General features: G+C 49.3%; 2 protein-coding genes across 3 annotated transcripts in view; one reads left to right on the top strand and one right to left on the bottom strand.

The window, feature by feature from the left end:
* The window catches only part of LOC114686257 (D-3-phosphoglycerate dehydrogenase), a 30,392-nt gene extending 22,325 nt beyond the window's left edge, over positions 1 to 8,067 (top strand). The window contains exons 7-12 of the mRNA XM_028860925.1: positions 52 to 200; positions 1,001 to 1,153; positions 4,361 to 4,493; positions 5,684 to 5,814; positions 6,726 to 6,963; positions 7,760 to 8,067. Of these exons, the coding sequence (XP_028716758.1) occupies positions 52 to 200; positions 1,001 to 1,153; positions 4,361 to 4,493; positions 5,684 to 5,814; positions 6,726 to 6,963; positions 7,760 to 7,914 (959 nt within the window). The 3' untranslated portion in view covers positions 7,915 to 8,067. The remainder of the gene's footprint in view (positions 1 to 51; positions 201 to 1,000; positions 1,154 to 4,360; positions 4,494 to 5,683; positions 5,815 to 6,725; positions 6,964 to 7,759) is intronic.
* LOC114686258 (hydroxymethylglutaryl-CoA synthase, mitochondrial) overlaps positions 1 to 26,899 on the bottom strand; it is a 172,951-nt gene that overhangs the window by 136,661 nt on the left and 9,391 nt on the right. The window contains exons 2-10 of one of the 2 annotated variants that reach the window (XM_028860926.2): positions 23,967 to 24,421; positions 18,736 to 18,861; positions 18,071 to 18,235; positions 17,613 to 17,778; positions 16,962 to 17,132; positions 14,912 to 15,018; positions 14,190 to 14,315; positions 13,499 to 13,614; positions 11,330 to 11,758 (exon numbers count right to left, since the gene is read on the bottom strand). In XM_028860926.2, coding sequence (XP_028716759.1) covers positions 13,508 to 13,614; positions 14,190 to 14,315; positions 14,912 to 15,018; positions 16,962 to 17,132; positions 17,613 to 17,778; positions 18,071 to 18,235; positions 18,736 to 18,861; positions 23,967 to 24,421 — 1,423 coding nt within the window. In that variant the 3' untranslated portion in view covers positions 11,330 to 11,758; positions 13,499 to 13,507. Of the gene's footprint in view, positions 1 to 11,329; positions 11,759 to 13,498; positions 13,615 to 14,189; positions 14,316 to 14,911; positions 15,019 to 16,961; positions 17,133 to 17,612; positions 17,779 to 18,070; positions 18,236 to 18,735; positions 18,862 to 23,966; positions 24,422 to 26,899 lie in introns of those variants that run through there. The other variant, XM_037206921.1, reaches the window with a different exon arrangement.

The raw sequence follows: 26,899 nt of genomic DNA, 5'->3' as shown, positions 1-26,899 counted from the left end.
GAGAGGGGATCAGGAGCCGTCCCAGTTGGCAACATCTCCTCTTCCCTCCAGGCTTGCTGAACGACAGCACCTTTGCCCAGTGCAAGAAGGGTGTGCGAGTGGTGAACTGTGCTCGAGGGGGCATTGTGGATGAAGGCGCCCTGCTCCGTGCCCTGCAGTCTGGTCAGTGTGCCGGCGCCGCCCTGGATGTGTTTACAGAAGTAAGTGCTTGCGGCCTCCGTGTCAGGTCGGAGGGGAAAGGTGAGGAGCCGCGAGGCCGCAGGCAAGAAAATGTGTAGCATCTTGCAGGACAGTAGCTCACTGTGGCCGGGAGGAAGCTGTGCTCTCTGTCTTCTGCAAAGCCCGGGTCTTAAATACGACCCATTCCTGGTCAGGCTGTTGCTGTCCTGGTAACTTGGGGGAAGACACAAGCAAACTGATGAGGCCAGGGGTTCTAGACATGGAAACGGGAAGTTAGTGTGTCGTTCCTGATACTTAAGTCAGCCCTATGGCCAAGGAGATGGCCTGCTCGGTACCCAATTGCATTCCTCTCTGCCTCTTCCCGTCCTAGGGAGGGCCAGAAACCCAGGGATGATGGTAGTCCCCAGGATGGACTGCTCTCCAGCGTGTGCAAAGGCTCAGCCTCGGCACAGAGTGCAGAGTGTGCACCTCCACCAATCCCGTGGGCCCCTCCTCCTCACAGATGCTATCACCGCCTTGGGGCTCCTCGGTGTGACCCCGGGGGAAAGAGCATGGACTTTGGCATAAATGCAGGTTCTAGCTGTGAGGCCGTGGCAGGTCACTGGCCCTCTCTGAATCCCATAGTGCGCGTCTATTTCCAGCCCGGATGCACGGTGTACCACAAGCTCCCCTGTATATGACCATCTTCCTAATAATGCACTTCTTCTGCTGTTAGGAGGCCGGGATTCAGAGGGTTGCAATTCTCAAAATTCAGTGTGAACAACAGCAGAGAGTATATAGCCAGTCCATGGCCAACTTAAAGCTGTCTCTCTCTGGGCAGGAGCCACCACGGGACCGGGCCTTAGTGGACCACGAGAATGTCATCAGCTGTCCCCACCTGGGGGCCAGCACCAAGGAGGCCCAGAGCCGCTGTGGGGAGGAAATCGCAGTCCAGTTTGTGGACATGGTGAAGGGGAAGTCTCTATCAGGGGTCGTAAGTATCCCTCCATGGGACTGGGGCCTGGAGTCCGGGAAGAGAGCACAGACGGCCACAGCGGCTTGGGGTGGACAGACTCAGCCCTGGGAACCAGGTCCGAGGCTGAGCTTGTTGTGTTGGCTCTCTGGGTGGATGGGCAGGAGCAGCCCTACTTCAGTCTTGATAGCCAAGGCCTTGGAGCCGGGCGTCGGGTTCTGAGCCGTTATATTGTAGCCTCGCAGCAGAGATTGTGAGCCTTCCCAGGCTCAGCCAGCAGTAAAAGGCTCCTTTGTTGTCCACATGCCTTGGGAATGAGGGTGTGTTGCTAGGGTGAGGGAGCAGGGCCCAGTGTGTGTGTGTGATGGGGGGTATGCTCAACACTCTGCAGCATTTCCTTGGTCGGAGCTCACGCTGCCATAACAACCCAGTCTTCATACTTCCTAAAATGTTTGCTTAGTCTGCCGAACAGCAGATCCCCACCACTGCCACCCACCCCCACCCCACCCCCACCCCCACTGAGGCGAGGGTGTGTGTGTGTGTGTGTGTGTGTGTGTGTGTGTGTGTGTGTGTGTGTTAGGGGACACTGAACTAGGAAAGCACAGCTCTTCTCCCTCCTTCACCAAGGCTTTCTGGACCTTACAGCTCTACCACGGTTTTTGCTAATGACGTTGTTTTAGGGGTTTTGTTTGTTTGAGGTTTTTTTGTTTTTGTTTTTGTTTTTTTACTATGTAGCCCTGACTGGCCTTGAACTCAGAGATCCCTCTACCTCCCGCGTGCCGGGATTAAAGGTGTGCCCTGCCACACTCACTAACCACAGTCTTATAAACGCTAGTGGGTTTGTTATCTTGTTGATGCTGAATTCTAAGTTCTCTGAGGGCCAGGAAGGCTGACTTAAGTTTCTCTGCAGCTTATGTGAATGCCCCAGGCATATAATTAATACCCTGCAAAAATCAGTGGGTAAGACTGGGTGTGTGAGACGGGGGCCTTATGCCTTCCTGGCTGACTCACAGCCTGGAGATAGTCACTGGTTGGGCAGAACTATGGTGGAAAAGACCGTTTCACTTAGCCCTCCTTTCTCTAGTTAGACAGCTCAGTTCTGTGTCTTGAGATAGTGAGGATGCCATCTGGTCTGTGATGATGGGGGGGCGGGGTCCTTGAGGGCCAGTTGTGGTGTGAGAGCCTTCAGAGCCTGTGGTGACCAGGTGACTCTGAACTGCCTGTCCTCTCTTTCTTCTGCACCCCATGTTGGCTCCTCGAGGCCACAGCACATTTTCCTACCCATCAGGCTACCCAGTGAGTTTCTGAGAGCAGGTGACTTTGACTGGGGTCCTGGCTGACTTGTCCAACCAGAGAATGGAAGACTGAACACAACAGACCATCTCTCCCACCTCGATTGATGCCCTGCTCATGAATATTGCCCCCCAAACTTGGGCAACCTGGTAGAGCTCCACCCTCTCAGCGTTTTCAGGGCCAGGCTTCTGCCCTCTCTGTGGGAACCCTTTGAGGTGGTCACCTATCGTGAGGTGTGGTGAGATCCTGTGACTTTTTCTAACAGAGACTTCTTCACACAAGCTCCACGGAGTACAAAGACAGCATTGATGTCTTTCTTATGTAAGATAGGAAATCTCTTAGTCTCACACAAATGTTAGCAAACTATCTACCCCAGCTGCCGATAGTCTTTGGAAGGAGATGCGCTTGTATCCCAAGAGGAAATCCCTCCCTGGCTCTTCCTGCGTCTTCTCTAGTTCTCTGTCCATAGTGCAGATGAGCACTGGGGCCAGGCTGATTTCCAGAGGCACCTGACACTACTCTGGCATCTTGCTATTTATTTTTCAAGATGGATCACTGCACACCCTTTTATTTCACAAACCCACAGTAGCAGGCCTATCCCTGGGCTGGTCTGTGCGGGCTCCACACAGTGGACAAAAGTGAGGTGCTTTGGGGTTTCTTAGCTGAGCATGTCTGCGTCTGCGTCTATGGCCTCCTCACCCTCTGCTTTTCCTCCCTGTGTCCTGCTGCAACTTCTCAGTGTAACACCAAAATCTCTCCTAGTGATAACTATGAAAACAAGAACCAGAAGTATTACATTTTTTTCTGATCTCATAGCTGCTTATTTGATTTTTTTTTTTTTCATCCAAGTTTCTGTTTGTTTGCCAGTGGGGTTGCCGGATTTGGCTTGTATTTAGAGACAGGGTTTTCTTCTGTAGCTACAGCTGGCCTGGAACTCAGGGAAAGCCGCTTACCTCGGCCTCCCTGGTACTAGGATTTACAGGCATGAGCACCGTGCCCAAATTTAAAATCCAGATTCCTAATTAAATCCTTCTTAGATGGATTCTTTCTAAGTAGCCTCAAAGAAATTGTTGGTGCCTGACTGGGAGCCAGGGCATCCGGAACCACAAAAAGGAGCAAGGATTTTACCTCAGAACAAGGAAGCTCTGTTATTAGGTCCCTGGGAGGGGAAGGGAGGTCCAAGCCCCGAGACCCTGTACTTGGGCCTTTCCAATTGGCTCTGGGTGCTCAATTTCCCAGCATGCCTCAGCATACTTGGCATAGTTGGAGGTTTGAAACATAATACAGGATCATTAGACCTGCCTGAGTCTGGTTTTATATAAAAAGTCATGGAACCGAGCATAGGTATTCGGTGACAAATGTGAATGGTCACTTAAAATAATCAAAATAGAGAAGACAGTGAGCCAGGTACGCTGGCTCGCTCCTGTAATCCTGGTACTCAGGAGTTCTGCCAGGCTGGACCGTAGAGTGAAGCCCTGTCTCAGAACAACACACAAAAAAGGGCAAATCATACCACCCTCCCTGAGAACCACAGTTCTGCTTCCGCCCCATCTGTGGCTCCCATGTTTTACTGAGCTGTCCACATCCCTTCCCATCACACAGGAAGCCAGTCTCCCACGGAGGGTACCAGTACCAATACTGCTCAGTGACAGATGGAAGCCAGGCTTCCGGCCCCTGTTCCGGCCATATAGTGCAGTCGACACTTTCTGTGCCTCCTCGGGCTCTGTGGCTCCTCTCACCTGTAGGGATAAGTCACTACCGGTTCCTGGTCGGTGGTTGGTGGACATTGTCACCCATCACCTGAGTTGCCCGTCCCCCGCCCCCCCCAGGGCCAAGTTGACTCTTGGCCACATGGCATTGATTCGGTTGCTCATCCGAGCAGGTGTACCCTCATTGACTTCATCCCCGCCTCACCCTGCTCCCCTCTTTCTGCAGGTAAATGCCCAGGCCCTTACCAGTGCCTTCTCTCCACACACCAAGCCTTGGATTGGCCTGGCGGAAGCACTGGGCACACTGATGCATGCCTGGGCCGGCTCCCCTAAAGGGACCGTCCAGGTGGTAACACAAGGTGAGTCCCCGTCTGGCTGAGCCCGCAGCGTGAGCTGGGGACAACCGCTGAGAGACGGGGAGAAGGGAATGTGGACTCCTCTCTGCTGGGTGTGTCCAGTGCTCCCTGCAGATCTAGTAGCAGACTCAGGGGACTTGGGCCCTGCTCTGGGGACAGCCCACCCACTGTGGAGGTGGACAAAAGATGTGTGTAAGTGGGATATAAGCTCCCGGGGGGGGGGGGGGGGCTGGAGAGATGGCTCAGAGGTTAAGAGCACTGCTTGATCTTCCAAAGGTCCTGAGTTCAATTCCCAGCAACCACATGGTGGCTCGCAACCATCTGTAATGAGATCTGGTGCCCTCTTCTGGCTTGCAGGGATATGTGCAGACAGGACACTGTATACATAATAAATAAATAAATTTAAAAAAAAAAAAAGGCTCCCTAGGGAAATGTACTTAATTTTCTCAGGTCGTGTTTTTGCAGTGTTTTTAGGGTAGACATGTTTTCCCTACATGAAAAACCAGAGAGTTTCATGTAAAAGAGACTGGAATCCATGGAGAATCTAAACTAGCCAGCAAAACTGTGTGGGTCTGGTTTTACCTGTGGCTGTGTGCAGCTCGCCTGCCTTGGTGGTGGACCCACCGCTCTGCAGATGGAGTTGGGCGCTCCCTTCTTCCTGTACAGGGCTCCTCCCTCCCCTCCCCCCATTGCCTACTTGGCACCTGACACTTGGGGAAAGATTGTAAGGTTGGGCAGCACAGGACAGGTGGAGGCAGAGGATGCTGTGCCCACTGCCCTGGGTACCCAACCCCTGAGAAAGCATGGCCGGGAATTGGCCATGTGGTTCCTTCAGTGGCTCCTCTCTGCGTCTGAGCTTGCAAGGGTCTTGAGTTCCAGCCGCTTGTGGGAGCTCACAGTTTGCCAAGTATCCTCTGGGAAGACAGACAGGCCAAGGAGGCTAGTTGGGCTGGTCTCAGTTTGGGAGGGGAATTTCTCAAATTGGTTGAAACATCCTAGGTTTCTGGGCTTGGGCCCGTATATATACCCAGCTGGCTTATCAGCACTCTGAAGGAATTATATCTGCAGCCTGGAGTTGGGGTTCCCAGGGCGACAAGAACCTTGTCGCCGAGAGCTAAATGCCAGTGGTTCCCTGGCCCCTGCTGTGGTCCCTCGTGAACAACGATCCTTAGGGTAACTCTCTGTGTCCCCAGGGACGTCTCTGAAGAATGCTGGGACCTGCCTGAGCCCCGCGGTCATCGTCGGCCTTCTGAGGGAAGCGTCAAAGCAGGCAGACGTGAACTTGGTGAACGCTAAGCTCCTGGTGAAAGAGGCCGGCCTCAATGTGCGCACCCTCTTTACTCTGGGCTCTGCTCGGCCACCCCTCTTTTTATTTGTGTGTCTGAGGCACTCTCATCTAACCCGGGTTGCCCTTGATCTCCTGATCCTGCAGCTTCCACCTCGCAGATGTTAGGATTGCCGGCATGTGCCGCTGTGCCTACTAGCTCCACCCCACATTTTAGAGGCCTGTTCATGGTTTCACTCACTGGGTGTGCTTCTTGCCATCCGCAAGGTCTGTCTATCCGAGAGAGCCGGCCTTCATTCCTTCATCTGTGAAGGGAAAGACCATGTGTTTGAGTGTAATGGAGTGAGCTCATACTCACGAAACTACTGTGTGGATAGATGCAGAAATGCTCTGAATGGGGGTGTAAGGCACCTCCATTTCACAACTGAAGGGGGAAAAAGAAAGCTGAGCGAGGCCACATCTGAATGGAGCTGAGAGAGGCTTATAAACCCTGGGAACATGTTCCTCCGCCACCCCCCGGCTTCCCTCCAGTGGCTCCCTCCCTCATTCCCCTTTTGGATCCAAGAGTATGTCTTAGCCAGTTGAAGCTGGCCGAGGCCGTAAGTACAGAGTTCTCCCAGCACTACCCCACTTCCCTCTTTCCCTGCGTCCTGCTCAGACCGTTGGCTGAGAAGCTGGAGCTGAAAGGGTCAGGCTGGTCAGCTGCCCAGTGCTTGGACCTCTGCTTCCCACTCCCCCACCCTTCCTGGCCAGCCAGGCAGACCCCTGGTCCTCCCTTTATGGGGCATATTGACCATCCTCAGAAGCTAAAGTCTGGAGACATAAGGCTCGCATCATTTGTCCCCAGCCCGGGACGACTGGCCTGGTGGCCAGGCTAGAGACCCCGTACATGTGATTAGGCTGTGGGAGAGGGTAGAGAGTTCAACTATGCCTCTGTGTCCCCTCTGCAGGTCACCACCTCCCACAGCCCTGTGGTCCCGGGGGAGCAGGGCAGTGGAGAGTGCCTCCTGACCGTGGCCCTGGCAGGTGCCCCCTACCAAGCCGTGGGCTTGGTGCAGGGCACCACACCGATGTTGCAGGTGCTCAATGGGGCCGTCTTCAGGCCAGAGGTGCCACTACGCCGGGGTCAGCCCCTGCTCATGTTCCGGGCTCAGCCCTCCAACCCTGTAATGCTGCCCACTATGATCGGTAAGGAGACTTTCGGAGGGAGGCTGACCAGGCTGCCAAGGCAGAGATGGGGGTCTTCCCTGGGACTGGGCCTTGGGGAGACGTTTCCTTGGGGCCTTTCTCTGTGCCGCAGGGCACGTCTTGCAGAACCATGTCCACAATCGTAGGAAGAAACAGCTCAGACAGGGGAAGGAAGTGGCTTATCTGAGGGCACAGAGCAGTATGGGCAGAGGACCAGTTACACCCCCGGCCACGGCACAAGTCCACCATGTTCCCACACTCTGTCTGTATATTCATGGACTGTTCCTTCTACGGGCCCTGTGACCAGCTTAGCGTACCACAGCGAAGTGTGTCAGAGCATCCCTCCTGTGGTGCAGCCCCGGTCTCCTGGGACCTGGGCTGCTGAGGGTCCTGGGTCTCGTCCAGGTTTGGCAGAGGGTGTGTCCCCAGACCCTGGGAGGCTTTATTTCACCGTCTTTGCCAGCTGCCCAGAGAGAGGTTCTCTGCTTATCTTGCTGTCCTCTCTTGCTATTGGCCTAGACACTGTCTGGGTATGAGTGTCATCCGCCCCCCCCCCCCCTGCCCGCCACCTGATGCTCAGGCTGAGAAGAGGCCCCCAGGCCAAGGAAAGTCACCTACCCTGCCATTTCAGCTCCTTACCGTGGAGACCAGCCCCGCCCCTCCTTCCGCCCTGCGGCTTTGGTCACAGAAGCCAGACTTCTCTCTGCTCTGGACTCTTGCTCTCTCACCCCGTCCCCCATGTGCCATGCTAACCTGTGCTTTTTCTCCCCGCCCCACCCCCTCCCTCCCTCCCCAGGCCTCCTGGCAGAGGCCGGTGTTCAGCTGCTTTCTTACCAAACCTCCAAGGTATCCGACGGAGAGACCTGGCACGTCATGGGCCTCTCATCCCTGCTGCCCAGCCTGGACGCATGGAAGCAGCACGTGTCTGAGGCCTTCCAGTTCTGCTTCTGACCCTGGGGCTCAGAGGCGTCAGCCCCCCGGGGGCTTTTCTGAAGAAACCCGCTCACTCGCTCGCTGTGATCTACAGGGAGAGGAGATCCACATTCCTGGGGCAGAACCCGGGTACCTGCCCGAAATAACATCTTAGTAAAGAGTCTAACTCTCCATGGTGTCTGTGCAGTCATTATCCAGAAACGTCAGCAGAGGGTGCCCACGGGCTGCCTCTGGAAGTTTCGGTAGCTGCTGACCAGTAGGGTGTGTCCAGGGAGGCTGTCTTGTGCAAATGACCTGAGCTTGAGTGTCCTAAAGATATCCCCCTCCCCTCCTTTCAAAGATCATCCAGAGGCATTTTCACAGGACCAGAGCTAGGAGTGTTCCAGAACCCTTTCGTGTTAGGAGTGCACAGTAAGGCGTACAACACAGCAGAGTGTAGGCCAGGCCCTGGCTGGTGCTTGGCTTTTGGAGACTTCAAAATGGACCGTCCTGCACCAGAAGTTTTCTGGGTGTGGCCACACACGCAGGTCACAGGCTGCAGGAGTGCAGAGTCTCCTGGGTCTGAGGAGGAGGTGATTTGAGCAGAGGATGTCTCGGGAGTCGCTTTGGACTGATTTTGTGAGCCGAAGGAATGTGTTTACTTAGCAGCTGCGTACAGCAAGCTTGGTGTGAGTTGGACAATGTTTTACATGATTTTCACGGAAGGTGGCAGAATGAACTCCACTCTAACGACTGTGTCTATTGAGAGCTTCTCGCCCCGTTAGTGGGGAAGGATTTGTTTCCAGGCTGCCTGCTGCCTGGCACAGAGGCCAAGTCCCAGCCTCGGCTTCCTGAGAGTCTAGAACTCCAGGAGCAAGGGCCTGCTCCCCTCTCAGAACAGCAGATCCTGGTCTTCCTGTAGCAGACCTTGAAAGGTCCAGACCAGAGCAGAGGGTCTGACCTGGAACACAGTGGTGATGACCTTGAGCTCTGTGTGAAGGACATGATGCTTTGTAGCGCAGCAGTGAGAGCTCAGTGGATAAATACAAGGGTGATGTGCGGGCACACAGGCTTCACAGAGCAGGCAGGCAGCCTCTCGGCACGCTCTCCAGTGATGTCCAACGTGCTGGGGATCCTGATATCAGACCACCCATTTTCTTATTGGAAAGAAATAGCTGTGCTGGCCTAAAATGCTGACTCCTGGACTCAGTTTGAATGAAGAGTATCCCAGAGGGGTCACACCCACAGCTGGAAAGCAGACAGAGGTGGGTGAAGTTAAACATGCAGGGGAAAATGGCTTCCGTTTCCAGACAAAGCGAGTGCATGCTAGGATGCTTGGACCCTGACTTGGAAATACCTTGGGGGGGGGGGAGGTCATATGGGAGAGTATAGAGCATTTCTTTGTAGCATGTGACTCCCTACAAATTGAAAAAAAGGATTGATTTTTTTCCCCCTTGTTGCTGGATATCAAACCTAAGGCATCACTCACTCATCCTAAGCAGTGCCTCTCCAGTTAGCTGCACTCTGGATCTAGAATTAACTTTAAGATTCAGTGGTGCCTTGCTTTCAGAGAATTCAAAGTGGACCGTCCTGCCCCAGAGGTCTTGGGGGCGTGGCTAAACACTTAGGTCATATGCTGCAGGGAATAGGGATTCTCCTGGGTCTGAGGAGGAAGTAGCTTGAGCAGAGGATGTTGGCGCCTGGGAAGTCCCTTTGGACATACCTTGTGAGCTTAAGAAAGCGTTTGCCCAATCAGTGCCACTCTCTATGATATTCTACCTGCGGCGTCCATTCCCTATAACTTTAGAGTGGAGTTTCACTCGTGAATATGTTGACTGGGAGTCAGGGCAATCGTTGGCCTTAAATGCTGACTCTTGGAGTGTCAGTTTGAATGAAGAGTACCCCAGAAGAGTCAAAGGGAGACCTCTTCGGGCCCTATAAAGGCTGATGAGAAAAAGAGCGAGGGACCTGTGTGTGTGTGGACCTGTGTGTGTGTGTGTGTGGACCTGTGTGTGTGTGTGTGTGGACCTGTGTGTGTGTGTGTGTGTGTGTGTGTGTGTGTGTGTGTGTGGTGGTGGTGGCAGGCTTGGGGGTATGGGTGGATAGCGATGACCAGTGTGCTCTGCTTGTAACCTGAAGTTAGTTGGGCCTTCAGTCGCTGTGTGGTGACAGCAGTTATTCACTTGGCCAGCACCTTGACACAATTTTAAATTACAGTTTATTGGGGTGTAGAGCATGCATGCCACAGTGCCCCTGTGGCTTCTTGAGGACAGGCGTCTACACTTGGTTTCTTGTAGTATAGGCTGTGACTCCAAGTTTGGTAACAAGAGGACCCTTGGAGGAGCTGGTTCTCTGCTACTGTGAGTCCCAGGGATGGGACTTGGGCCACCAGGATTGTCAGCAGGTGCCTTAAATCTTACTAAGCCATCTTCCCAGCCCTACACTGTCACTTTGAGATCAGTCCTAGTTGTACCCATATGACCCCTGGTAGAGGTAGGCCGGGGGGGGGGGGGGGCAGCGATGGGACAAAGGGAAGCTTTGGTTGCCAAGACAGACCCTGCGGAGAGCTCTTCATGGGTTCCGTGTCCCTGTCTTGAGCCGGGTGACCATTGACTTCTCTTCCCTGCAGACAGATGTCACTGCAGTGATCTAAAAGGGAGCGTGGTCCTTCCTGCAGGAGCTTCTGGCTGAGGGTCCCATGCCCCATGCTGAGGAGAGGCTGAGCAGGGGTAGGCTGGCGCTGGGTTAACTGCTTAGCCTGGGCCTTGCCCGGGTTTACTGGTGGCAGAGTGACATGGTTGTCACCTCGTTTCTTTTGTGTCCCCGAGGCTCCCCAGCCTGCTGGCTTCCCTCTACAGAACCTCTCTTCAAAACTTGTTCTAAAATAAAATGAAGGACTACAAGCCCTTGTCCTTTCTACCCCTCCCTTCCCCCACTTTCCTCCCCTCTTGTTCTCTGTGCTCACATCCCTACACCATTGCTGCTTCATGGGGACCCTGGAAAAGCTACGTTCTCTTTACCCAAGGCAAAGAGTACCCTACCTCTGCCTCATCATTTTGTCTTCATGAAATCTCCCCACATAACCCAAGCTGGCCCTGAACTCACCCCTTCCTCCGCCTCCCAAGTGCTGAGACTTCAGATATACATGACCATGCCTGGCCAACCTTACGGGTTTTGTTTTTATGTTTGGTGTAGGTAACACTGGCCACATGTGCCAAGGGGGGTTGATTTACCAAGCACCTGCTGGGCCTGCCTGGATATGGTGTCTGTAGGATAGAGAAGTGAGGCGGGGGTGGGGGGTGGGGGAAACACCTCCAGGTCACTTTATTTTCTTGTATCTGCCATAGTACTTGGCAGAATTGGACAGAATTATGGGGAATTAGACTGAATGGAAGGGTTGGGGTAATGAGACGCGTGCCCCGCACTCTGAGTAGGTCTTGACTTCTAGAAAATATACATCATTTCTTCTCTCATTTTAATTGCCATATATTATTTTAGAACAAGATACAAAATTTAGAAATTCTTAGGAAACTTTTAAGAAATGAGCATAAAACATAACAGCAGAGAAGTCCGATAATAAGTTGTAACAAATGGTGGGTCTGTCTGGATGTGGGAGAAGACATCTGATCTGCTTCCACTGGGGGTCAGCGATCCTCCTTCCTTCCATCTCCCTCTTCACAGGGGAGCCCTGGTCCACAGCAGCATGAGCCTGTGGCAGGGATACTCACGAAGGACCCACTGAGGGTGGCGGCCCTTCACCTCGGAGCAGATCCTATGGGGCTACTTTGTCTATTCGTTATTTACAGCTGCGGGTGGAATTTTAAGCAGACACTGGGCAGCAGCTGGGCTCAGGTTCCCTCCCCCCAGGAACTGTGGCATGGATCTGTAGAGAGGAGAAACAGATTCGGTTACCCCTCACCCTGGCTCCCTAGCCCCCAGGTCTTGCCCCTTGCCAGAGACATAGTTATGCATATAAGCCCTCTGTTCTATGAGATCCGGGTACGCTGGCTGCCTTCCCAGCTCTGAGCCACCACGTCTAGGGAGCCTATTAACTAGTTCTGCAGAAGCCAAGACTGAGGGACAGGCAGGTCCCTGTCACATGCTCTGCTGCTGATGAGAGATCAGGGGGGTTGGCTGGAACAGTGACCCCCAAGGACTGCTATATCAACCTAAACTCTCCAAGTCAGCCCAGCAGCCTTGGTGCTCTTGATTCAGGGCAAACAGCTCAGGAGCCCTGTGCCTTCTTTGTGGCATGACCCTGTCCAGGCTCTTAGGAAGGAAAGGACTGGGGCTGGAAATCGTCTTTCAAAAACTCTACTTCTCTCTTGTCTTTTTTTTTTTTTTTTCTTTTGGTTTGGATTTGTTAAGACAAGGTCTCACTCTGTACTCCTGGCTTGCCTGGAACTCACTATGTAACCCAGGCTGGCCTCAAATGTGATTCTCCTGCCTCAGCTTCCTAAGCGCTGTGATTACAGGTGTGAGTCATCATACTCAGCCCATTATTTCTCTGCATCTCGTGACTCAACTGGCTGTATGGATTTAGCAGCCCTGTCTTGCCAGTCGCCTACCCCTCAGAACCATATTTCAAGCAAGTTTCCTGCTAGGGCTGAAGTCTTTGTGAGCCTGTTTACTGACCTGGACCGTCTCACACCCATCCTGCATCCTTGGCCCGTCCACTGCTTTGCCTCACCCCTGACATCTTGGCTCCAGCATTTGAGCAGCCTCACAGAGGGGGCCATGTACTTGTGACTGTTCATTGGTTGGGCGCCGTGGTTAGTGCCCTGACCTGTGCTCTGCCTGTGCCTCTCCTGAGTTGGTGGACATCTTTCCTTCTCCTCTTCCTTGTCCTTCCCCAGTTACACCTTTTCCTCCTTCCTCATTCATGTACTAAACTAGCACGGGAAATCCATTGAGATTTGGGGGCTGTAAGAGAAATTGCGTCTTGCACTTGCACACTGCTTGTCTGTTGGGCCGACACACCACAGCAGACATCTACACTCGTGAATCACCACAAGCTTGCAGTTCGGAACCCTCGATTTTCCTTAAAGAAATGTCATAAGGAATCCTTCCATTTCTCCTCTCCCCAGTCCGCTTCTTCTCAACTCTCTTCTCTCCCCGCACTCATCCTCGATGATTCCCCAAGCTTCGCTGTTTCTCCCCAGGAGGAATCTTGGGACCTGAGAATTGTCACATTGCTGCTGCCCACCCCCCAACCCCCCTCCCCACCCCCGAGTGCCCCTGCCCTGGCAAGCTCCTTCCAGCCAAGGAAGTCAGACCACCCAGCTCCCTTGGGAATTGCCTCCCATCCCGGTCCAGCTACTGATCTGTGTCACCCATCTCATTGTGCAGGAACAATGTGCTGTAGAGTTCCCGCTGCAGTCTGCTCCGTCCTGCCGGCTCTGATTTAGTTTCTCTCAAGCTTCTAGACTTAATTACTCAAAGAGGTCTGACTTCCACAGTCCAGATTTCCAAGACGGAGGCCCCTCCCACCCATGTTCTGGAGCTCACAGCTTGTAATTCCCCCTGACCGTCCCCTAAGCTATGGCCTTCTCTGACGTGAGTCCAGGCTCAGAACTGCATCTGTTACCCAGAGGCCTTTGCATGGCCAGCCCTGCACACTCACTGGCCTCCTTTAGACCGGGCGCCGGGCATACTTGCGGCGATGCATCTCATCTACTCGCTCCAGGTACCAAGTACCTGGGAAGAGGTTGCCTGTGTCACCAGGTGGTGAGTAGTTCACTGTGGGACAAAGAAAAAGACACAGTACTTATAAAGAGTGCCATAGGATGGGCTGGAGAGATGGCTCAGAGGTTAAGAGCACTGGCAGCTCTTTCAGAGGTCCTGAGTTCAATTCCCAGCAACCACAACCATCTATAATGAGATCTGGCGCCCTCTTCTGGCAGAACATTGTATACCTAAATCAATCTTTAAAAAGAGGTGTGCAGGGGAGAACACAGTAATAGGAATGCCTACAGACTCCAGTGAAGCACTCCTGGCTGTGCTGCCAGGGGCTGTAAATCACCTTTAACACACTACATAGAAGACAGGACCATATAGAAGAAGGGCCAGAGAAGCTGCCATCTTGGGTTTGGTACTTGAGGTCTGCATGGCCATGAAAGAGGGTGTGTGAAAATGGCTAGGTTGCTCAAGTTCTTGCCTCATAAGCACTTCTCTCAATCATATCTCAGAAAAAAAAATGTGACCCTGGCCCATTACATCCTGGATGTCTGATGAACCCCCCCCCCCCGTTCCCAGGTACTGACATGGAATCTGGGGTGAATTGCTTTCTTCTCTCTTCCTGCCCCCTGTCTTACCCTTGTGGTAGAATTGCTCTCTTTGGTTCATTATGTCTGTAAATTCCTCAGGGGACATGCGCCTCCGGGAGTCTAGACGTTTGGGTAGATCTGACACACTAGATACCAGGTTCTCCAGAGCGGAACCTGGGAAGCAAAAGCAAGATAGTTATCAAAAAAAAAAAAAAAAAAAAAAAAAAGCCAGGCGGTGGTGGCACACGCCTTTAATCCCAGCGCTCGGGAGGCAGAGGCAGGCGGATCTCTGTGAGTTCGAGGCCAGCCTGGTCTACAGAGTGAGATCCAGGAAAGGCGCAAAGCTACACAGAAACCCTGTCTCGAGAAACAAACAAACAAAAAGATTGTTAAAGCTTTTTGTTGTCATTGTCACTGCTGCTAATAGGCAGCCAGGGTCTGTGACATGGAGCGTAGATGTCTGATCTTGACCATACCACAGTCAACAGATATTGGATGTCTCGGGTCCAGCAACTTCTCTTTAGGCAGCCAAGCCAAATCGCCATTACCTCTTTAATGTCTAACATCACCTGTCTAACAGGTTTGTTTGCATCTACTTTTGCTACAGTCCAGGAAGTGCTCCCATGTATAACCTTACACAGGAGTTTTCTTTGCTCTTAATCACAACTTAACTCTGTCAAGACAGCAAGCTCAGCCACCGCGAACCACAGGGTGGCTTTGTTCACCAGGTGGCACTGTTTCAGGAGTACCTGCTACAAGATGAGACTCACCTGGAGAAGCATCCTTGGACACTCGAAATGAGAAGAAACTCGCTGCTAAGCCTGAGCCGTAGGAGAAGGCACCAATCCTGGAGCCAGCCAATTCTTGGGCAGAGTGGCTGCAAGTGGGAAAAAAAAAATTCCACATCAGCATCGTAGTTTGCATTTCATATAAAGCTTCTACGTGTCAGTCCAGTCTCACCCCTGCCCACCGTCTGCAACTAGAAATGTGCTCCATGCACTCTGCACAAAGAGGGGCCTTTGGAAGAATCCAGATGTGGAACCAGAAGAAGCTTTTCCAGAAGGAGAGCAGCCACAGCCCGAAACATGAAGGGAGAACTGTGAGGGCAGATGCTTCCAGGGGTAGCCCGATTAGACCAGTGGACTCACCCTCAGGGCTCACAAGTTAACTGCAACGGTCCAGCATGTGTTTTGTTTTGTTTTTTTTGGGGGGGGTGCCTATGTACCTATGTAGCCCAGGCTGGCCTTGAACTCTGCCGTCCCTCTACCTAGGTCTCCACAGTTCTGGGATTACAGGCATTTGCCAGCACACCTTCCTATGACTCAGCTTTCCCCCATGAGTAATTTGATTGAGTTCACCTCTAAGTATCTTTTCCATATAATATGCAGTATTTCCTTATAAACACCATAAAACAGAAAAATCAGTAAAAGTAATAGTTAGCATTTGAGCACTTTCTGAACATCGTAATTTTTTTTAGGCAATTTTCCTTAAAAATGTGGAAAACACTCCATAGTCGATGATCCTCTGTACTGTGGCCAGTTGTTAATCTCTGTATTGATCACTGTTCATGTAAAAAAAAAAAAAAAAGCCTCTCTGATCAAGGTGAGAGGTGAACTAATCTATGAGTATAAAGATAGGTATTTAGAAGGCAGTCTGATACTGTGTCTATTTAGTAAAGTAATAGTATGTTCTCCTCCAGGGCCTATGACCTACCCAGCCGTGGGTTCCTGGCACAGGTTTACAATACCAGGCATTAGTTCCCTCCTATGGAGCTGACCTTAAATCCAATTAGAAAGTTGTTGGTTACTCCAATAACACTGTGTCACTATTGCGCCGATGGGAATACATCTACATCACACACACACACACACACACACACACACACACACACACACCCCTCAGGCATCATCACAGAAGAGGAAGAAGAAAGATTGTAAGATCCAGAAGTCGGCTTGGACTGCTGCAAAATAGTGTCTCCTGGATATGTTAGGCCTTTGCGCTCCTGAACTCCCAGCAACTCTGGTTACCTGCATAAGCTCAAGTCATCAAGACTCCTGCGTGGGTAGAGAAAGAGCTTATGAGGAGCCATTGGTAGTCGATGGCTGCTGAGGGAGGGGAGTCAGTTTTCTTCAGGGCTGTGGCCCGTGGTGAATTGCTTATACTCCAATGGATGTCCCTATACCCATGTGATATAGGAGGCACTAACTGGACTCAGTGGGTTATATAAAAATAAAATAAAAAAAGAGGTAGCTAGATGGTGGTTCAAGAGGACTTGCAGTGGGTGATGGAGGGTGGGTATAATCTAAATACGTTTTATACTATATGAAATTACCGAAGAATAGAAACAAAGTGTAGAAAATAGGCATTGTTTTATATATATATATATATATTTTACAGATGAGGAAAGTAAGGCTCAAACAGGTTTGGGGAGTTATTTTCAAGATAAGTGGTAAATAGGCTTAAACCTAGTTGTGGGATCTGAAGCTAGCCTCCAGTCTACCATGCTATATTAGTATAGAGATTTTTAAATAGATGAGATAAAACTCTGCCCACAAATTCTATGTTCTTACTGCCTGGGTAGTTCTTACACATTCCCCAGTATACATCTTCACACTGGAGAAGCTCAACACAGCTAGCCAACCTGCCCCCCAACCACCTCTGGGACAAGGTGTAACCTGTCTATCCATCCTTTCTCTCTCCCTTTATTGTAAAAGTTTACCTCTCAACAAATCGAAAGTTTAAATGAGGAAAGGAGCAGAAATTGGTAGGTCCCTCAGCTCATGAATGGGAAGCAGCAGGTGGGTGAGAAGCAGTACTCACTGGGAGAGAAGTGAGGCCAGGCACCCATAGAGGGACGAGGTGTACATGTTCCCATTGTTGGTGGAGAGATAAAGGGAGGCCTTGGTCTTCTTGTTGAACATGTCCAGAGAGGCCTTCAAAAGAGCCTTATCTAAATCCTTGTTGGTGTAGGTTTCTTCCAGCTTTAGACTCCTGTGAGGCAGAGCAAGACGTTCACATGAGAGGTGTCCAGAGAAAAAGGCGGGAACGCGGCCGGAGAGAAAACTCGGTGCATGGTTTTCATTGCAATACTTAAACATCGGAAGAGCTCAAAGGAACATTCCTGTCATCTGAGGGAGGTAGCGTTTACACACACTTTGTTATGTCATCTACCCACACTTGCGTAGTCCATTCGAAAACTAGAAATCAAATCATACCACATACCCTGCTTAGTTTGCATTCTTAATCTCTACCTTCCTGTCCTCACCTAATACACGGAGAGCCCGTGCAGACCTGCCCCTTCCCTCCCCTCTACTGAAAGAAGGGCTTAGCATCCTTTCTGCTGTGCTGGGGGGCGGGTGTGTGTGTGTGCCATCTGCTTCCCATAGGAGGGAAATCTACATCTGAGGTGTGAGGGAGCCTCCTCCTCGCTCACCCCCTGCAAGCCTACGCCTCCACTTAAAGAAGACGCACCTGAAGGCCTCCAGCCCCTTGTATAAATTGCTCTGTGTGTCACTGCTGGATGACAGGAAGTCACTGAGCATCAGCCGAGCCAGGGATTTCTGGACCATCTTGCAAAAGGGTGTGTGGAAGATCATATACTGCACATCATCGAGGGTGAAAGGCTGATTGTTGCCAGCTAGAAAAGAAAGTGTAAAGGCGAGAGGTGGTGTGACAAGGAGCTGCTGAGATCCACTCTCCCAGATGGAATGATGCCAAGCGGCTCAGCTGCCCGGAAAGATAAGCTTCCCGGAGAGATAGTTCCTACTCCAGCACACTCACGTAAGGCTCTCTCATTCACTCCACTACACATTCTTTCACTAGTTCCACAGTATTACTAAATATTCCCTACAGGGAAAAATAAAGGAAGGCTCTTGGCCACGTGAGCAGAGCTCCGGCTTTCTGCCCCCATCCCTACTCCAGCCCCATACCTTGCTTCCACTGATTCTGGATTTTCTTGCGGTAGGCTGCGTAGCATCGATCCAAAGCCCGAAAGTAGCACTGGATGGAGAGCTTCCCATCCACCAGCGGGTACTCGGAGGCCAAGTTGGGTTTGTAGAAGTCATATGCGTTCTCCATGTGGGTTCCCCTCAGCCCTGGAACGGCACAGAAGGTGTCGGGGACTGCCTCCCACCGGCCACCTCAAGCAGACAGGATGGGAGGGGCCCTGTGAACAGGGACCAGCTTTGTTCCGCCCATATGCCCAAGTCAGCGCCAAGTCAGCGCCTATTCAACACTCGCACAGTCAAACGGAGTTTCAGAGAAAGGATTTCGATTTCTCTCCCCACACCTTCGTGGGCTCCTTGAAAACGAGACTAGAAGGCAGCGTTCTCCAAGCCTCGCTTCATGTCTGGCTCTCTTCTTTCACCGTGGTTCCCTCCTCTGCCAGACCCGCTCCATGCACTGTTATCCTAGCGCACAATGAAACCACGGTGTCTGGCTTTTCTCTTCCCCCTAAGCAGCCACTCCCCGCGCCGGATTTTCAGAAGTGAGCACCACCATGCCCCAGCCCTGAGCCGTGTGTATGACAGTTTAGGATTAGGACCTATGATGTGACTCTACCGCACGCAGCCTCTCGGGACCGTCTGTTACAAACCTTGCTCCAGGACTAGAGGGGCCTTGGGCCCAATCAGCATTGCCACGGCCCCAGCGCCACCCGTGGGCCGGGCGTTACCACTTGGGTAGACGGCAATATCACCACAGACCACCAGGGCATAGCGACCTGTAAAGACAGACAGTTATGACATCACTGTCAAATCTAGAGTAGTAGAGATAGGGTCTGCTGTGTGCCGAGCACAAGTTTATGCACTGGAAATAGATGGAGCCGGACCAAAAATAAACAAAATAAAATAGCACACATAAACGCTAATGAAACCTGTGATTCATTTATATTTGAAACATAAGTTCAATGCTCAGTGTTCAGCTATGGAATGCTCACTCACTCAGAATCATATGTATAAATTACATTTAAATTTTTTTATGTAATGTTTTTCATTGGTTTTTCAAGACAGGGTTTCTCTGTGTAACAGTCCTGGCACTGACTTTGTAGTCCAGGCTGGCCTCGAACTAAAAAAGATCTGCCTGCCTCTGGCTCCCAAGTGCTGGGATTAAAGGTGTGAGCCACCACCTCCTGGCCTTTTATGTAATTTTTTAAGTGAATATATGTTTGCATGAATACAAGGCAGTGCAACACTTAGGAAAGTCAGAGAACTTGTGGGAGTCAGGTCTCTACTACCCGGGTTCTGGTGAAGGACCTCAGGTCATTGGACTTGGTGGCAAGCACCTTTACCTACTGAGCCATATTGCTGACCCCCAGGATTATTTATTTTTTCAAAATTTTCTTTGTTTCCACTTTTAGGGTTTAAGCATTAATTTTTTAGATTTGTTTATTTCAAGTCTGTGTGTATAAGTGTCTTGTTTGCATGCATGTGTCTGAACCATGTGTGTGCCTGGTTCCCACAGAGGTCAGAAGATGAGGTTGAATACTCTGGAACTGGAATTATAGGTGGTTGTGAGCCATCGTGTGGGTACCGGGAACTGAACCCAGGTCCTCGGCAGGAACAAGTGCTTGTAATTGCTGAACCAGTTTCCATACCTGTTTTCAGTGTTTTTGAGACATGGTCTCATTACATAGCCCAGGTTGGCCTCGAATTCAAGGTCCTCCTGCATCAGTAAGTGGCTGATGACAAGCTTGTGCCACCATGTCTGGCCAGAATGCCATTTCTAAATTCACCTAAAACTTTGTTAATTGGTACTTGTGGAGACAGTTTTGGTTTGTACCAATCAACTTACAGTACCCACATGTTCATATGCCTGCTGGCCCATAGAAGGACAAGACATCGGGGGTAGGTAGCTATACCAACATTCAAGGCTGAAGACGCTGCCTCCAGAGAAATTTACCTGGAGCATTCAGCTAATGCAGTGGTTTGTAACCTGTGGGTCTTGCCCCCTTTGTGAATGAATGATTCTTTCACAGGGGTTGCCCAAGACCTTTGGAAAACACAGATTTTATATTATGATTCATAACAGTAGCAAAATTACAGTTGTGAAATAGCAATGAAAATAATTTTAAGGTTGGGGGTCACCACAACACGAGGAGCTGTATTAAAGGGTCGCAGCATTAGGAAGGCTGAGAACCACTGACCTAGTGGCTATAGACTTTGAAATGAAACCCCATTCAAACTGAATCCTAAGCCATGGGTACATAGAGTAGATAGCGGTAAGACCCTTGTGTTCCGGCAGCGCTGCAGGGCATGTTAGGCAAGCACTCTCCCACTGAGTCACACCCTAGTGATCCTTACAGAAGGAAGGAATCGAGGCTCAAAGAACTTAAAACATTAAATGATAAGATAAAGCTTTGAGCCGGGCGTTGGTGGCGCACGCCTTTAATCCCAGCACTCGGGAGGCAGAGGCAGGCGGATCTCTGTGAGTTCGAGGCCAGCCTGGGCTACCAAGTGAGCTCCAGGAAAGGCGCAAAGCAACACAGAGAAACCCTGTCTCGAAAAACCAAAAAAAAAAAAAAAAAAAAAAAAAAAGATAAAGCTTTGAGGATCAAGACTCTAACTCACATTCACTGAAGTCTAAGGCCCTCCTCTTAGTAATTATAAAAACCCCAAGAAAAAAGTAGTGGGGTCCCCCTCATGCTGTACATGTGTGTTATTGGAGAATAAAATAACATTTTTTGTGTATATCTTTTTTTCATTCTCAATATGAAAATTTCAGAAACTATAGAAATGAACTTAGAAGTCACTTAGGAAAAGATCTTTAAATTTAGCTGTAAAAAAACCAAACCTCCAGGTAGAGACAAAACCAAAAGATAAACTGAAGAGTATTTACAATACTTATAACCAACAAAAAGCTATTTTCCTTCATTATAAAAGTTTCATTAAAAAAAGACAAGCTGTGTCAGAGAAAAATGACCTAAAATGTTCACATAACCTGGAAGAAAATCTTTGCCAGCTGTGCTTCGGACAGTAGGTCAATATCAAGAATTGCAGAAATTAAATACCAAGGAAATCAAACCCCCAGTCAACAAGCGAGTGAATGAACTCAATAGACACTTTTCAAAAACATAAAAAGGAAGCATGAGTGGCCAATAATTATTTTAAAAGTGTCCAGTATCCCTAGCCATCAGGTAGGTGTGAGATTAAATGACATTGAGATGCCACCTTAGCACCCCAGTCATAATGGCCACCATCAATAAATCTATCAACAAACGCTGGAGAGTTCATGGAGAGAGAGAGGAATACTTATTCAATGTTGATGGAGATTCAAATTAATACAGCTGCCATGGAAATAAGTTTGGAGATCTCTCAAAAAGTGAAGATAGAACTCCCATATTACCAACTATTCCACCCCTGACCATATACCCAGAAATCTCTGTACCCTACCACAGAGATATTTGCACCCATGTTTATTGCTGCTTTATTCACTATAGCAAAGAATTGGAATCAATAGCTATGTATCAATCAATACATAAAATATTATTCAGCTTTGAAGAAAAACAAAGTCACAAAGTTTGCAAGAAAATGGATGGACTTAAAATGTATAATATTAAGTGAGGTTACACAATCTCAGAAAGATAGGGAAAAAAACCCATGTTTTCCCTTAGATGTGGAATGTAGTCAATATTTGTCTATATGCAAACAAATGCACATGTAGGTAGTAACAACATGCAGAAAAGAGAAGAAAGGCTAAGTGTGAAAGGACGGGGAAGACTGAATGCAGGTCACGGCCATGAGTTATAAAGCTAATTCTGTTTTTAGTTTGAAACCTGTCATGGAGTTTCTGGTTTGGGTGGTGGGTAAGTGCGTAAAGTACATTCAACAGTGAAAGTATAAAATCTACAATGTCTGTTCTGAGAGGCTATTCTAACTACAGAAAAGTTCACTGAGCTGAATAGCCTTTGAGTCTGGTTAATTTCAGTGTGTGCCTTTTTAATTCCAACTTTTTTATGATAAAGTTTTTAAAAAATCTATTTTCCTTCCTTTATAAAAGTCAAGTGAAAAAGAGACAAGAGGACAACTTGTCAGAGTTCTCTCCTTCCGCCTCGTGAGGTCTGGGGACCCAACTCAGATCACCAGGCTTGGCAGGAAGCACCTTCGTCTAATGAGTCGTCTTTCCAGTGCCGCGCCCCCCCCCATTTTTATATCATTTAGTCTCTTTTCTTTTTGTTCTTCCTTTGTTTGTTTTGGGTTTTTGTTTTTTGTTTTTTGTTTTTTGTTTTTTTTTCAGGGGGGGGGGGCAGAGTTTCTGTGTGAAGCAGTCCTGGCTGTCCTAGAACTCTCTGTAGACCAGGCTGGCCTTGAACTCACAGATCTGCCTGCCTCTGCCTCCCAAGTGCTGGGATTAAAGTCGTGAGCCACTGCTGCCCAGCTTCTTTTTGTTCTTGTACATGTGCATGCCCACCCAGCTTTGACTTGGGATCTGGGATCCGAACTCCAGGCCTCACGCCTGCACTGGAAGCACTTTAACCATTGAGTCCTTTCTGCAGCCCTGGCCTCTTTACTTAAAGGAAAGAATGTTGGATTATATATTCCCACGGTCCACAGCAACATTAGAACCTTCAAATAATTTTGTAATTAGCATTCACTACAGTTTTCAATGCTTTTTAGCCTAGTTTCAAACTCTGTAAACACAGAGACCCCCAAGGTCCCTCACACTCCCATTCATTACTTTATTCAATCCTTTCATCAGCCCCAAAAGGCAGAAAGGTAAACAAGAACTTGGAAGCTCCAGGAAGTAAATGTGTTGGTTTGAATCAAAATGGCTCCTATAGGCTCGTATGCCTGAATGCTTAGTCACCAGGGGATGACACTATTTGAGAGGATTAGGAGGTGTGGCCTTTTGGGAGGAGGTGTGTCTTTGGGGTGGGCTTTGAGGTTTCAAAAACTCAAGCCAGGCCCGATGTCTCTTTCTTCTTGCTGCCTGCAGATCTGGATGTAGAACTTTCAGCTACTTCTCCAGCACTATGTCTTGTCTGCATGCTGCCATGCTTCCTGACATGACGGCAATGGGCTAAGACCTCTGAAACTGTAAGCCAGGATCAGTGAAATGCTTTCTTTTATAAGATTTGCTGTGGCCGTGGTGTCTCTTCCCAGCAATAGAACACTAAGTGACTGAGTGACCTTAGATATCCAGCTCTCATCTTACACTCTTTCTCTTGGACTTTTCCTTGCCGTCTTGTCAGGCAGTATCCCACCAGTGTAACTCTGGGGAAGGATGCAAGTAAGCTACAAAGCAACGTGAATGTGTTAAACAAAAGCCCACATTTCGTAAGCAGGCTCCAGAGGAGAGAGATACTCTGTTCACCGGCCCTCCTGTGCGTCTCTCAGCCCATTTTGACCAGTGTCCACCCCTTACCATAGAAATTGTGTACAGATATCTTTGTTTCGGAGACTTAGGAGGCAAAAAAGAGAACTAAGCATGGAGAAATGTGTTGGATTTGGGTTTGGAGTTTGGCCTCTGCAGTCCATGTGGCATTTAATCTTACTTGTCACCTTGATGAGATTTATAACAACCATGACAACCTCTGGGCATGTCGTGAGGGATCTTTTTGTTTAGGTTAACTGAAATAGAAGAACCACTCTAAACGAGTTGATATTGTAGAGAATAACTGAAAGGCTCTATGAACACATCACGTGATCAGCTGCACAAAGCTGCCCCCATCGACCTGGCTATTCTCACTGTTTTTGTTGGGTGAGAGCTGTATGGATAAATCACCTTTCCCTTCCCAGTGTAAAGCCTTCCGGGGAGCTGAGAGGCAGAGCGTAGGACTCAGCCTCTACTCTAAGAGCCATGCTCCTGTAACGTCCTAGAAACACATACCATCCCAGTAGCTGGACTCCATCCAGTTGGCGGCATTGAAGAGGGAGGCGGTGCCGCCGTAGCAGGCATTGGTGGTGTCGATGCCCTCGATGTCAGTGTTGCCTGAATCCTGGAAGAGTTCCATGAGCACCGTTTTGACAGCCTTGGACTTGTCAATGATGGTCTCGGTGCCCACTTCCAGGCGGCCCACAGCATCCCATGGCAGCTTTGTGCGCTCCATCAGCCTCTGCACCACGGTCAGACACAGGGAGTTGATGTCTTCCTGGACTGAACAGAAGCCCATGCGGGTCTGGCCCAAGCCCACCGTATACTTCCCTGCTTCCACGTTGTTGAACTTCTCCAGGTCCGTTTGGTCCACATACTGGGCTGGAAAGTAGACCTCCAGAGCAAGGATGCCCACATCTTTTGGCCAAGTGTCTGTTTTGGCCAAGGGAGCAGGGGGGATTGTAAAAAACCTGTGGTTAAAAATATCAGTCGTAAATCCACTAATGGTCTTTAGGCAGTTGCCTCAAAACACAATAATGTGGTAATCATCTCATTCATGCTTTAGTATGTTTTTGAAGCTGGGTTATCAAGTGAGTGAAAATGTAGTAGTTTTATCTGTTGAATTGACCCTCTCATCCTTTTGCTGGTTTTAAAGTCTACTTTTCCTAATAGCATAGCCACACTAGTACTGTGATCACTCTTTGAATAATGGGAGTCTGTCCAGACTCTCGAGTGTAATGTTAAGTGTTGATGATCAAGTTGTTAGGATCTGGAATTGCCTAGGAGACAAGCCTGCAGACACATCTGTGAGGGATCTTTGAGATTAGGTTAGCTTTGGGGCATGCCTGTGAGGGATTATCTTGATTGGTTTAATTGAGATGGGAAGGCCCACCCTAGAAGAGTGGGCCACTTTCCCTGGGTTTGCTCCTTGGTTATATAAAGAGGAAGAAGCTAGCTGAGCATAACTGCTCAGTGTCCTCTGACTCCTGACTGTCTCAAGCTCCTCTTACTGTGACCTCCCCACCATGGTAAACTGAACCCTAAAACTGGGAACCAAAATAAATGCTTCGTCCCTTACGTTGCTTGTGTTAGGATATCCTGTCACAGCAAAAGGAAAAGCAACTCATACCAAAGCCTTTACATCCTTTCTCCATTTATTATTTTAACTTCTGAGAGCTTGTTTTGTTTTGTTTACATGTGTATCTTTTGTTGTTGTTTTGGATTTTGGTTTTGTGAGTCAAGATCTCCCCTCCCGTTCTACCCCAGGCGGGCTAGCTTTGAATTTTGGATTCTCCTGACTCCACCTCCTGAGTACTAGGATTGCAGGGGTGGTGGTTTGAATAAGAATGGCTTCCATAGGCTCATATATTTGCATGCTTGGTCACTAAGGAATGGCACTACTTGAGAGGGATTAGGAGGTGTGGCCTTGTTGGAGGAGGTGTGTAACTCGGGATAGGCTTTGAGGTTTCAAAAGCCCAAGCCAGTCCCAGAGTTTCTTTCTCTTCCTGATACCTGTGGATTCAGATACAGAACACTCAACTACTTCACCAGCACCATGTCTGCCTGTGTGCTGACACGCTCCCTGTCATGACAATTAAATGCTTTCTTTTATAAGAGTTGCTGTGGCCATGTCTCTTTCCAGCAGAAGAACACTGACTGAGACAGCAGGTGTGTACTATCACATCTGGAAACAATTATTTTTTATAAATTTCATATAGGAAAGTCTTTGGAATTTTTTTTACTAAGCCTGACAATAGTGGTGTTTTAACTGGAGTATTTATATTTATTATAATTACTAATATAGCTGGGATGAAGTCTATCATCTATTTGATTTTATTTGCTTATATATTCTCCCATCCTTTATTTCCTATTTCTTAAATTCTTTTCAATTAAGTGAATATTTACCAGTTAAAAATTATTTATTAGCCCCTATCCCTTTTTCTCCTCTGCTTTTTAGTGATGACCCTAGAGGTTACAGTAGGCACAGCTTAAAACAAGCTAAATAAATTACTATTTCTACTGAGAAGGTGTTGTCAAGAAGATGGCCAATGAGCCGTATCTGATGTCCTTCCCTCTGTATAAGGAAAACAACACTATTTCACCAGCATGTTTGCGTGGGGTGCTGGAATAAAGTGACATGTGGAAAAATATTGCAGAACCATGGGATCACATGATGACCTCAGAAAGAAGGGACTAGCATCTACCCTCCTATCTCTCAAGACCAACTCTTAACTAAGAGGAGCTTTGCTTAGCAGAGAAAAGGTAACCAGTAGTCTTCTCTCACACCATGCTTGGTGTTGGAGAGTCCACAGCCTTTGCAGTTCCGGAGCCAGGTTTGGGTAACCTGTTTACTACACCACCAAATTACTCTAAAGAAGAGCCTAACCCAATGTTATGTACTTCCCATTTGACTCCTGCTCCACAGGGCCATCTTGGGATTCTGCCCACCTTAGGGTTTATGATGCAACCAGATAACTGTTTCTATCAGCTTAGCCAATCCACTTCTATGAAATATACAGGTGTCTCTGCCTACCTTCCCACACCCCTGGAAAGCTCCTGGGCAGTCTATGTTGAGCAACCTGGTCTACAAAGGCCCATTTTCTACTGCCCAAGAAACACATGGAAAGCAGATAACAAGCAGTCATGTTTGTCATGAGTCATGGCTCATCCACAAAGGCTTCTGTTCCTGAGTAGCTTAGTCCACAGAAGCCATCCCCGAGACTCTAAGTGGCCTTGAACATCCTTCTGCAGCCTTCAAGAGTTAGCTGATATGCCTACCTCAGAATGTCACCCCACTGAGTCTCTGAGAGGCAGATTAGCAGCCTGTTCTGAGTCCACAATGTCATCCATGACTTTCTATCACTTGTAGATACCGCATCTATGCTTGCTCATAGCTCAGCCGCATGAAAGCTTCAGACACTGATATCACCCTGCTCTACTCATGAGAA

This window comes from Peromyscus leucopus, chromosome 6 (genome assembly GCF_004664715.2).
Source record: "Peromyscus leucopus breed LL Stock chromosome 6, UCI_PerLeu_2.1, whole genome shotgun sequence".
NCBI lineage: Eukaryota > Metazoa > Chordata > Mammalia > Rodentia > Cricetidae > Peromyscus > Peromyscus leucopus.
The sequence above is the reverse complement of the archived record's forward strand: the minus strand, read 5'-3'. Positions and strand labels throughout refer to the sequence as shown.